The sequence below is a fragment of the Acomys russatus genome, chromosome 30, assembly GCF_903995435.1.
Source record: "Acomys russatus chromosome 30, mAcoRus1.1, whole genome shotgun sequence".
Classification (NCBI taxonomy): domain Eukaryota; kingdom Metazoa; phylum Chordata; class Mammalia; order Rodentia; family Muridae; genus Acomys; species Acomys russatus.
The window spans coordinates 38,522,493-38,535,879 of record NC_067166.1 but is presented as its reverse complement, the minus strand read 5'-3'; the positions used below and the strand labels follow the sequence as shown (position 1 = coordinate 38,535,879).

Here is a 13,387-nt window from a genome sequence, read left to right as displayed (position 1 = left end):
TGTTGCAAAATGGATTTATTAAAAGAAGAATGAAGTGAGAGGAATATGTGCTTTGAAGTCTGTTGCCAATTTGGTTTTATGCTAAGGGGTGAAAGATGCTCTAGTACTAATTCACTTGGGAAATTCTTGTTCTTATTAAAAATCTATAGGAAAAGAAATGGCTTTTAGCATTCATCTGAATTACAGACAACTACCCAAGCAGACTATTTTAAAGTGTCTGTTTTATGAGTTGTTATTCATTTGTAGGTTTTTAATGTAATAGGGACATTACCAAAGAGATGTGTGAATCAACTTAAACAAGATATTCCTGATTAGAAATTGTTATGAAGTTCACTTTTGTGATGGTTCTTCACTTTTAGAAAAGCTAGTGGCAAACATGTCCAATCATCGCAGATCACAAGGTCTGCTCCATTGGGAAAATGCTGCTTCCTTTTCCTCTTCCTGTGTCATAATTATAGAATTATGGGCTTCCTTCTCATCTCTCCTCTGCACTCTTCACTTACCTTTATTACAGTACTTGCAGTCCTGCATAATAATTATGTATTTACATGTCTATCATGTCTGCTCGATTGTACATGCCTTGAGAGCCTGACTATGTCTTAATCATACTTATAATTCTGGGCTGAGCGGAGCTGGCATAATGAATGCTTCAGAAGGCATCCCCTTTTCCCTTTAATTGTCAACATTGGAAATTGCCATGTTCTCAAGGAAGGCAAGATTCTTTCCTAGCTGCCGCTGCAGTTAAAGCAATCAACACCACACCTATACCACACCGCACTGCTACAATCTCTGTCTTCCAGCAATTCCAAATTATTCAGTTTGTTACATAGCTTTCTTCCTTTTGATTTTTCAAAATAGGGTTTTCTCTGTGCAATCTTGGCTGTCCTGGATGCAGTTTGTAGACCAGGTTGGCCTCGAACTCACAGAGATCACCTGCCTCTTCCTCCCAGAGTGCTGGGATTACAAGTTAGTTTGTTACATTTCTAAGGAAAGAAATTGGTATTTATGTCAACACAATATTAGAAACTAAGGAAGAGTCTACTAATAACCTTGGGTACCTATGGGCTTAGGCTTAAGCTGTAGGCTTAGGACAAAAGTTACAAGAAGTAAAAATACACTTCAAATGTTGGCTTCTGCCTTCATTGCTTCAACTCCTGGCCATGTTGTACTGAGGGGAAACATGCAGTTTGCAGCATATTGTGTGCCTACTCAACATCAGTACTCCGCCCCAGCCTACTGAGCATCAGCACTCCACCCCAGAGGCAACCCATGCAGGTACTGTCAGCAAGTAGAGAAGAGCATCACAGAGCCAACACAGAATGATAAAAGGAGTGAGTAATTAATAGCTCACGGATGATTTGGCTCACTGCTAGTGTTTCTCCAAATCTTCCTACTTGCTGAAGTGGCAATAATCAAGCCTAAAAAATAAGGAACTGAAAAGCCAGTCTTTTAAAGCAGCATTTAGCAAGCCGAGACAACACACTGCTTATATCTACTTCTTTAAAGATAAAACTGTCATGTATGCTTATTAATTCTGAATTGATAGAAGTTGATAGTGTTCTTTGCTATTGTTGAAACTGATGGTAGTTTGTAACTGCCCTTGATCACTCAATATCAGAAGGTACTTTCTAAACTAGTGAAAATGAATAGTGTTCAAAGTCTTGGCATTGAATCCACTGCTTTATACTATCAAAAGATACCTTTTCAGAAAAAGATGAATACAAATTCAATAAAGTTTCTTTTTATCGATTTTATTACTTCTCTTATTTTTTGAGATTATATATAATTGCATCATTTTCCCCTTTCCTTCCTCCAAACCTTCACATACACTCATCCCTGCTCTCTTTCGAATTCATGGCCTCTCTTTTCATGAACTGTTATTGCATACATAGGTTCCTCAATACAACCTACTCAATCTATACAGTGTTACTCAGATATATACTTTCCGGGCTTGTCATATGGTATCAGACAGCCAACCAGTGTGCTCTTCCTTGGAGAACACTATTCCTACCACTGTCAGCGTTCCTCAGTTTCCTGTAGTTATTTAAACAAGTGTTCTTAGCTCTTCTTTGCAAGATTCTAGAGATAAGGACACTACAAACAAGGCTTATTGTTTACCCCTTTTTCTACCCACAACTCCAAATAAAATGTGACCAAGCTAAGCTTCATTAATTGTTTTCCATCTGCAAACAATGCCACATCAGATATTGTATTAAATATAAAGGCATATTGGAGTGTTCAGTATTGACATTGGCAAAATTACAACCTTATACTTCAAAAGACATACAGAATCATGTCATCTTTTAGCACCTGGCTCCCACTGGCCTCTCCACCTCATTCTTCAGATAGCATCAGCTCATATCATTCCTCAACACAGATTCCTCCGAAGCACACTCTCCTGTGAGAGTGAGAGCCGTGTTTTTCAGAGGCCTGCTGCTTTCTGTATCCCTGCCTATCACCTACTACACACATTCCCAGTCTGACCCCCTCAGTCACCCTGGCTGGGAACTGGAATGGAGTCATCATCTTCAATCCAAAATCCACGAGCGTGGGAATTATTTCAAGTGTTTTATGCATTGCTAGGTCTCTAGCAAATATAATACTGATCATGATAAAGCAATGAAGATTTGTCAACTATATGAATCTATAATCAAAATTACACAAGGTTTCCCATGTTTGTAACCTGCTGATAACTAAGATGAGTCATTATTATTGGGGGAAAAGTCTTGCCTAGAGGTTTTCATAGAAATATTTTCCAAAAGCTATTTGTGGCTGCCTTTGCATGCTGTTATCAGAATTCTATGAAAGAAAATTAAGTTATTAAAGTGCCAAGTGAAACCAATTATAATGTGTCTTAATGAACAAAATATTTTCAATACTGTCTTTTATGATGTGCAGGAGCTAGAAATCAGAGTGATGAAGAGCCAGATTCCATAAAACAGATCAGAGAGGAACAAAGCACATAGTGAAGTTCTCACCTGACCTTTATTCTTTGCTGAAAGGAATCCTCAGGACCCAAAATTGAGGAAACTACTGTAATGCTAAATTGAGCAATTATGTTGGGTTATATAAGAATACTGAATTAATACACACATACTAAGCCCTTTTCAATATAAATTTAATAAATCAAAGGTGAATTAAAGCTTGTACCTCTCATTTAAGTATCATTCTATGAAAAATAAACACATCCTTGTGTGGGAATACACAGCTTCTCTGTCACTGATAGCTAATAAATTCCTTCCCATTAAAAATTAATTGGAAACCTTGAATGATATTTAAGCTTTTACATAAATGTAAACTACTGTGGCTACAGTTCACAACATGTTTAAAACAATTGTTCTTTATCATTAAAGTTAATAATATGCACATTAACCTCTTATGTAGTCTAAATCAATATTATAGTTTAGAAGATGTGACCTCTGGACAGCTTTGTCTAAATATTGATTCCATTGTCATTTGTATAAGGTATCAAACAAATTGCATGCTGCATCAATGGCATGCTTGCTGTTCTCACACATCCCCTGACTTTACAACTTCTCATAAGACAAGACATGATATGACAAAGAGGCTGAGAGCATCCCCAGTGTCACTGTGCTGTGGCTGATCTGAGTATGGCAGAGCAGAGTCGCCATGACTGGATAACTTCCAGAGAACATTTAAAAATGAAGTACCATTCTTCAGCATGCATATTGACTGCTGAAGTTAAGTTCCAAGCAGCAGACTTACTCAGCCCCATGGGCTCTAATTTACCTTTTTATGAATCCCCTGGAAATTTCAGGAGAAAGTAATTCACCCAGAGTCAGATTGCAAGGGGGGTATTCAGCAATGTAACCATTGTTTTCACAATAAAGATATTGGGTAGTCCCTGTGATGAGTTTCTGGTAAATCAGATAAGTTGAAAAGTGTACCTGTAAAACTGAGCAGACTAAATACTTAAAACAGCCATAATAGAACCAGAGAACGCACACAGGGTGGGCATACTGTGCTTTCTCTTAACAGTTAAAAAATTACTGAAAAATCAAAAGTCAAGCTGTATACTTTGGTCTAAATCACCATAGCAACTGCTGATATCATTGCACCCATTTTGATGAGATTCGTTTTTAACTTCTAAGCATTTTCATTTGTTGTTTATTATAAAACTTTTTGGAAAGGACTGGGGCCACAGAAGGATGTGATCATCAAGGCAGGTGCTTTATGTGCTAACCACATCTGTCTCCAATCTTTTGTAGGTAAAAGTGATCCATTTTGTGTGGTAGAACTGAACAACGACAGGCTGCTAACACACACGGTCTACAAAAACCTCCATCCTGAGTGGAACAAAGTGTTCACATTGTAAGTAACTATTATCCTGTGCTTACTTGGAACTAGTGTGCAACTATAGTTTACCCTGAGAGACATGCACTGTGTGTGTGTGTGTGTGTGTGTGTGTGTGTGTGTGTGTGTGTGTGTTCTCTGGTTCACAACTCAACATATCTGCCCTGCCTTTGCTAATTATGGATTTTCAAACCTCCTACTTTCTGGAGAATGAAACTTGGGAAAGGGAGTATGTCCTTTTCCCCTGTTTTTGCTGGACTTTTCCTTCACCGGGGTTTTCACATGCCTGACTAAGGTTTCGCTCCCATCCCTGAATCCGCATACTGCTTCGTCCTTTTGTACTTTCTATGGAAATTCTTCCCAGTTGCCTGACTGACACCAAGAAGGACAAAGCTCCATTTGTTCCATCACTGAAATTAGCAAACAATCCAGTTGGGAATTTGACAGATGCTCAGTTTGGGCTTGTTTCGTTTTAGGACAATAAGGACATTAAGCATTGTCTTAGATCTCAAAACAGCCTCTGAGTTAATTTTCCTTTTGCTTTAAAAAGTTTGTACATTTTTTCCACTGTGCCCTGTAAAAGCTGTGCATGCTGCACCATAGTCGCTGTGCATGCTGCGCCACAGTCGCCTCTGTGTCTCTTTCTAAGCACTGGACTGTGGAGAACAGTCTTCACAAAGGAAGACTCTCCAAACAGAAGTACTTAACAGATTTCCAACATGGTTTTATTTCTTGCACATGAAAAACCTCTAAATTCCTCATTAGTTCCCTATAATGTCTCTGCTTAATCAGCTTCAATTATCTGACCAATTTATTTTTAAGGAATTGCACATTTTTATGAGAGATGAAAGCCCAGTCAGGAGGCTTGCACTCTAAGAGGGCCATGCAGAGTGTTTTCTCTATAATACATAATTGAATGAATAGGTTTGATTATTATCAAAGCGATTAATTGATTGTACCCTGATAAAGCCTCTTTTCACGTCTGGTTGTGGTGTTTCAGTAATGAATATATTCTGTTTTGTTTTCTGTTAATTCGTATCTTCTTGGAAGACAATTTGATCAAAAAATAAAAGCTGTGAACAATTGACACTTATTTTTCTTGAAACAGAAATATGAGGAACTCACACAATTTTTATTATCATATGTTTTTGTTGGAATTTTCTGGAATATTAGTTCATTTATAAATTCAAGGATAGTACTATGCTTATCAGTGCTACATTTTCTCTATTTTATTTTCTGTGTTTGCAACAAACCTCATAGAAAATTAGTAAGTATATTAGTGAGAACTTTTAAAAATTAAGCATATCATATTATTGTAAAAATAATAATAGTTCAAAAATCTCTTGTGGCTCTTACTGATATCAAACCTCATGGTGGCTTATGTAGGAGTTATGAGATTGTGTGATTTATTGTTCTAATGAGAAGAGACAGAAAAGCCTAAAGATTATCAGAGATACTTAGTGATTTTTTTCCATAATTTATCCTTTGCATATCCAGATCAAAAATGATAAGTCATTAAAAATATAAGTGATAGTTACAATAGTCTTCAAAGTTCCAGATGCTGTAACCCTTGGCGCTGTCATATTAGATGTGTTACTGGAAATTCTATCGGCTTCTACTCCGTCTGTTATATGTCTGTTTGTATGGAAACAATGTACATAAAAATAAGATACACAAAAGTGCTTGTATTATCCAAAGTTTCAGACGATCTAGCTTTGCTACATACTAACAGAGTCTTCTTTTTTTCCCCCTTGGGTGTGTTTATTATGCAGCAACATTAAAGATATTCATTCAGTCCTTGAAGTGACAGTTTATGATGAAGATCGTGACCGGAGCGCTGACTTTCTGGGCCGAGTCGCTATACCATTGCTGTCTGTAAGTTTTATTCACCTGGTACACTCGTCTGTGTTGCTTTTCCTCAAGGAAGGAAAAAAAAAAAAGCACCCAGCTCTATGTCTGTCATTTCTCAACCAAGGTCTGTAATAAGAACACTAAAAAATTTTAACATACTCAATGCACGGCCATGTTGAATCCCATGATAGTTAATTTTTCTTGACAGACTTGATCCTGGTAATGAACAGGTACTTGTCAGAATTGCCACAGTTGTTTTGGGTTCTCTGTCAGTTTCAGCAGCTGGGGGTCAAAGGTCACTGGGGGAGTGTATTCAGCAGAGACCGCGAGACAGACGGCTGTCATGTCCTTTTCCCGCAGATTCAAAATGGTGAACAGAAAGCCTACGTCTTGAAAAACAAGCAGCTGACAGGGCCAACAAAGGGGGTCATCTATCTTGAAATAGATGTGATTTTTAATGCTGTAAGTCTTAACTTTGGCTTTTTTGTACTGCTAAAGAGTTCAGTTTCATGAAAGCTTTTGTTCCTGATTTGTAGAGAATTTCTGTCATTCCTCATTTTCTCTAAACCTTGCTGTATCCTGGAGAGTACGCTTCTGGCACTGCCTGGCACACCCACACTTTCTGTTAGAGTGGGGCTGCTGCTGCTGCTGCTGCTGCTGCTGCTGCTGCTGCTGCTGCTGCTGCTGCTGCTGCTGCCTTGTGTTCGGCTGCTGCCTGCCTGCCTGCCTGAGAGAGGGACGCGCATGCATATGCAACTGTATGCATTTATATTTTATGAGCACAGCAGCCAGGACTTTGAAACTTGAGAAATTGTTGCAAATTGAATTGCGTGCAAAACTTGTAAACAGTTGTGATATATGAACCCATAACAGACACATGTGTTGATGTACAGGTGAAAGCCAGCTTACGAACATTAGTACCCAAAGAACAGAAATACATTGAAGAGGAAAACAGACTCTCGAAACAGGTAAAAAACCAAAGAAAGATTAATCCCTCTGGGAAGAACTGATTGTATCTGTAAAACATCTAAGTCGATTCAAATAAACCTAGGCGGTCTGGAGGGGGCGGGGGGCAAGTCCGTGGAAATTTTGATCGCCTACGTATTGAAAATGGCTTTTCTTCTTCCTTCTTTCTTTCTTTCTTTTTTTTCTTTCTTTCTTTCCCTGTTTTCCTTTCTTTAAAAAAAAAAATCAAGCAAGGATACATGAAATAGGTAGTGAGAAAGGAGAAAGGACACTGTAGGGCCAGCATCTGATGGACGTGTGCTTATACATTAGCCAGAGAACGGTCATTTGGAACATAAACTACAATTTGATTGTCATGGAGTGTGTCAGTGAACCTGCCAAGGCCCGAGGTTCCAATACGTGCAGACCACCCACAGGTACGATGCAGGTGTGCAGAATGAATAAAGCCCTTCCTTCTAAGCCTGGGAGGGGCCAGCTTTTAATTAGATTTTAACAACAGCCGGTTAGAAGTGAAGCTTCGCTGACATTTTCTCCTAAAAGAAAAATCAGGAACTCTGTTTTTTCTCTTTTGAAGCTGTTATAAATTAAGGCTGGTATTTATCAATAGCAACTTTAAATTTACCTTAATATAAAGGTGAGAAATAGTGATACCTACCCTTTTAAAAATGCTGAATAAAGCTTACAAAGCAAAATTAAAATATGTTTATTATGGCTGTAAAGTTATTGATCTTACTTTTCTTGTGAAATATTTGATAATTTTCTGTGCCATGAGAAATGTTAAAATATTATTTTTAATCTAATAAATTCACCTCAAAACAATGAGAATTTTGGTGTTAAACAACGCGACAATGCGTCTTACAGATGAAATACCTATCAAAATAGAAAAACCATATTATATTTCTCTATAGTTATAAAGAAAAATTGTTTTTTAAGAAAAGTGCTAGGAACCAAGGAGGAAAACACACAGGAAGACTCTCTGCCTGAACAAATTTTCAGTTTTAGAAATGTGTTGCACATACATGCATATATTTTTTACATTTGAACTCAGTTAATTTTACATGACTGTTTCTTTAAAATACCAAATTGATACTGAAATTAGTATAGAATAGCAACATATTAACTTGCAGTCATATGATTATTTTAATTATCTGTTTCTGTATATAAATTTTAAACCATTATCAAATTCATAGGCATTCCTTTTACTGCTGAAGTCATGCTGTAGTTTTTTGTTTTAAATTTAAAACGCATCAGTCGTCATACATACTTTTTCTACTAAGAGATTTTGCAGCATACTTGGTTTCTATAAATGTTTCCTAACTCTAAAATCATAAGAAAATAATGAAAAGAATAGGGTGGAGTTAATGTGTAGGGAGGTGCGATTCTAAGGCAGGAGGAATAAACGAAGGCAGCACTGGAATCACAGTTCGTCTTATAACAAGCAACACTAAGCAGGCTTTTCTCTAAGACTCAAAATCAAAACATCTAAGGTAGCCAGTTCACTTTGAAAAATCTTGGAATTCAAACATTTAATTGATCTTAAGACAAACAAACAAACAAGAGTTCACAAGTAATAAAGATCCACATTTTGTAAATAGATTTTTTTCTTATGAGCAAACATACCAGCTTATATGGAAACATTACTTTAAAATATATATTTAGCTACAAAATTGTTCATCTCATCGAGTTCTTTCCACTCTTTCCATTAATATCTCCTGTCCCTTAACTAGTGAGACAGCTAGTGCGGCATGCCTCTATGACTTCTTTCCTTTCTGGATCCGTGTGAGCTTAAAGACGATCGACAAAATTTGCTCATTTTCTTTCTTGTAAATTCTAATACTATTTTCATTTTTTTTTTTTTTTTTTTTTTTACAGCTGCTTCTTAGAAACTTTATCAGAACGAAGCGCTGTGTCATGGTGCTTGTAAATGCTGCTTACTACGTTAATAGCTGCTTTGATTGGGATTCGCCCCCAAGGAGTCTGGCGGCTTTTGTGGTAATGATCATACTATATTCCTCGTCCGTTGTTATCCATCGGATCCAGTAATCTTAGCTCTTAGTCTCCGTGGCTATAGTAACAGTTATGTTGATAGAGGCATTTAAAAACTCCTATTTTGAGACTTGACTGGACAGATTTGCTGTGGGCAGGAACCTGATGGATTGTTCAAGGTCTGAATCTAAGAATATATTCCTCAGATTTCCGGAACACAAGACATCTCAGCCAAAGTATAATTTTCTTTGACACTTATAAAGTAAAATTGTGCATATTGTACAATTCTAGATCCCACTAGGAGAGCCAAAAAAAAAAAAAAAAAAGAGAGAGAGAGAGAGAGAGAGAGTTCTCTGTGTAAAACAGTGACAGTGGTAGCAGCCTTGACCATCCCATTTTGGTTTTGTTGACTGTGTAAGTATTTTGTTAAAATGGGAATGTAACTGACAATGCTGGTTGGTAAGACTTTATAATATATGACTCAAGCAGAAAGGGATGTGACCTATTTAAGAGATGTCTCTGTGGCTTTTAAAAAGTCACAAGTGAGAATGTAATCGACCCACATATTCTCCTCACGAGGTTCCTCCTGCACCCTTTTACACTGATTATTTAAGGGTTGATGGTAGACCAACTGGCAGTGGCAGAAAACTCTAAAAAGGCACTTCCTCTCAACCCAGCCAGGATGCTCCACGCTCAGGCTATGTCTGCCTGTTCAGTGTTTCACTTAAAGTTTCTGTGACGTCCTCCATTTGAAATTCTTTAGTTTGTGTGTGTTAGGAAATGCACCTTATGCTTCCTTGAAGTTGCCAATTTTGCAAAATATGACACTATTATGACGGCTTACCGAAAGGCCTTAATTAGAGTAACAATTGACTTTTTAGTATTACTGCTCAAATGAATGCATGCTCTGAGTTCTTAGAGCTCTGTCTTCCTCATTGCCCTCAAATGGGACTTTTATTAGTGTCTGAGCACATGAACAAAGACTGCATAAGTCTCTTTGTGTAGTAATTGCTAGAAAGTTAGCAGCCTGCTTCCCATATACACATTGTTGTCTCCTTATAGAAAGTGGTTGCTATCATTATTGTTTAAAAAAAGATATATAATACATATCTTCTATACTCTTCTATCTTCTCCTATACTCTCCTAATGCTTCTCACATAATAGATATATTTGGGGTATTCTGGTTTTTCATTAACATAGAAACATTATAATATTAAGCAAAATGACAGAATTTCTACATATACTTTAAATCATTACTTCCAGCCTCTATGAGGCCTTATAATAGCAATTAGATCCTCCTGAAAATGTCTGCTGTCACTTTTGATGGACTGTCTTTAACTCCACTCACCTCAGCTATTTGTGAAATTTGAAAACACAAAAAAAGGTATATAATGATATCATTTATTCAGGAATATTCATTGTGGATTATTTGGCATGATAGCATGTTGTGTGAATCTTCATAAAACTTCCTGTTTCCAAAGGTTATCTATAAAATTAATTCAAGATGGCAGCCTCTTTTCACAATCTTCTTTTGCTTCTGAGAAAGAGAGAATCACTGAAACTCTGAGAAACATAGGTGCCTGCATATAACCTTTCTTATAGTGCTCTCACTGGAAGGGAACAAAGCAGTGCAGAAAATGTCATGTCTACCTTAACCAGTAGCCAACTGTAGAACATTCAGTCCTAGAAAGCGCAAGCTAAATGCAAGAGGTTTGCCCAGAAAAGACAATGGTGTAATAATGGTGGGGAACAGGGCTGAAGGCAAGGATGAAACAACAAAGCACGTGATAAACCGTGAAGAAACAATATTACCCATTTAATTGGAAAAAAGAAAAAGTAAGTGCATTTGTTGAATGTGATTGGATCAATGAGCAACAAAGCCATCCTTGCTTTGCTTAGACCTGAATTGGGCATCTCCAGGGACAAGATGATCTCCCATCACCTGAAGACCGCCTAGCAGTTAGTGAGCTTCTGGTATAAATGGCCAACTAAGTCCTTTCAACAAGCCTACCAATCTGAAATGTTTTCCTATATGGAGAAAATCCACATAAGAAAGGGTTTGCTATAATAAATCTGGCTACTAAATCATGACAAGAGCATGTTAATACTACCAAAGTAAATTTCCCTTTAATTTCTACATGAACTCAAAACTCTTTTATAATCTCTTATCAATAATCTACTTAATCATGGATTGAATCCTGACATAAAAAGATTCATACAAACAAGAATTGGTGTATATCAGGTATTCTCTACGTGCCAAGGAGTTGTTATTCATATATAAATATGTAAGAATACCCTTACACAAAGAATTCAGTATTTCAACAACCACGTAATGTACCTTCCATTATTTTCCCAGGATATAGATGAAAAAAAATGAGGCACATAAAAATACCTTGCCTTATCCAACACACTACACATTCTTTAATATAGACGCCTTTGAGATGTACACTTTATAATTGCAGTGTAATTCAGGGAAAAAACTTACACCACACAAGATATTCTTTTCTATAGAAGTCTTTGAGATGTATGCCTTATCCTAGCAGTATAACTGAGGGGAGAAACTCTGTGAAAAAAATTTTGGCCATCTTATAGAGAGTAAATGAGGTATTTAAAAAGCAGAATGTTTCGAAGCTGTCATTCCATAAACAGAGCCTTATTAGGACAATTTGTTGATAGGAACTGCTTTCCACTGGATGACCATAAGCAGTGCCCGTTGTTACAGACATGTTGCTCTCATCATGCCCTGTGACAGAGCATGTGCCTATTATTACAATATTGCTTCCATTTGGTCCATTTCCTCTGGCTGCAGCTGCCCCATTGAGAACATGCATTTGTACCATGATGTGGCTTAGTTCTAGACCCAGATCAGTAAGATTTGTTAATGTTCAAATGTTCTTTTTCCTCTTCCATTTTGGCTTTCTCTTCTAACTCAATTCTCCAAAAAAGTAAATGCGGAACTGTGTGGTCAAAATGAAAGGGAAAAAAATCATATTTTGCGTCTCAGTGTCAAAGAATGAGCAAATGAAGACAGCAGCTACAGCCTCCAGCACTACCCACCTGTGTGGCAGGGGTTGCAGGCAACAGAGATGAAATCAGTAGGGAAGGAAATGGCAAAAGTAAAGCAGACAGGTTTCTGGAAAGAGCCTTTTTCCTGAGTGCTATGAGTTAGGGTTTTACTTTTTTTGATGAGTATTATGTCTCTAAGCGAGCTCTGTTGCATATGATGTGGAAGGCACTGCTTCTCCTTAGGAATCAGCTACTCCACACTTGGAGTATCTCACAAATTGAACTAATTTTCATCAGGCTCTTGATGAGACATTTGTGCTCTTATGGAACTCAGTGAGGGCAAAGTGGGAAAAGGAGAGAGGGGAAAGAGAGAGAGAGAGAGAGAGAGAGAGAGAGAGAGAGAGAGAGAGAGAGAGAGAGAGAGAGAGAGAGAAGGAGAGGGGCGGGGGAAGGAGGAAGGACATATTCTTTCTTTTCACTACTGTCATTTCTCACTGTAATGAGCACAAAAATAATTGGAAAACTGAGCTATCAGTAAAAGGACACACTTCAATGTGCATCAGAGAATTATTTTACAGGACAAACTTTAATCTTTAAATGTGATTGGAGATAATTTGTGGTACCATCTGTCCATTTGGAATTGTTTTAGCCTTTTCTGTCGTTGTACAGTAAGTGCTGCTGTGTTTAACATTAACATTTGATATTTTACACATTTAATTTCTGTTCTGCTGTGTGGTCCTTGGGGAATGAAACCCTGGTGCTACATGAGAGAGACAAAGTATTGATCAGTTAACATTTCAGCTACATTTATGTATGTCGCAAAATTAATGAAAATGCCAGACAAAAAATGTCAGAGTGCACAAAAAGGTAGAATTTAAATTTGATACTTGAATGAAAAGTCTTAAGATGTGCATTATCAAAAATGTCCTCTTGCCTTTCCAGTACAATTTCACACAGAATAACTAACAGGAAACATATTTTACTTAGAGGAACAATGAACATGAATTATGGCAAGACATCAGCTCCTCATAACACTTTGTATTGCAAAATGGCATGTTTGAATGTGTAGCTGTTATCCATAAAATACATTTGTTTCTGTTCATATTTGAGGAGCTGTTGGCTTCCACCCTCTATTCTGACCAACCCAGGCAGGCTTTGTAGTAAGATTCTGGCCCCAGTTTCTCTCTCTCTCTCTCTCTCTCTCTCTCTCTCTCTCTCTCTCTCTCTCTCTCTCTCTCTCTATCTCTCTCTCTCTCTCTCTCTC

The 13,387-nt window shown here is 37.4% G+C and overlaps 1 protein-coding gene across 3 annotated transcripts in view; it reads left to right on the top strand.

The window, feature by feature from the left end:
• Mctp1 (multiple C2 and transmembrane domain containing 1) overlaps positions 1 to 13,387 on the top strand; it is a 587,757-nt gene that overhangs the window by 418,891 nt on the left and 155,479 nt on the right. For all 3 annotated transcript variants that reach the window (XM_051172525.1, XM_051172527.1, XM_051172526.1), the window contains 5 exons: positions 4,230 to 4,332; positions 6,087 to 6,189; positions 6,526 to 6,627; positions 7,059 to 7,133; positions 9,004 to 9,123. In XM_051172525.1, coding sequence (XP_051028482.1) covers positions 4,230 to 4,332; positions 6,087 to 6,189; positions 6,526 to 6,627; positions 7,059 to 7,133; positions 9,004 to 9,123 — 503 coding nt within the window. The remainder of the gene's footprint in view (positions 1 to 4,229; positions 4,333 to 6,086; positions 6,190 to 6,525; positions 6,628 to 7,058; positions 7,134 to 9,003; positions 9,124 to 13,387) is intronic.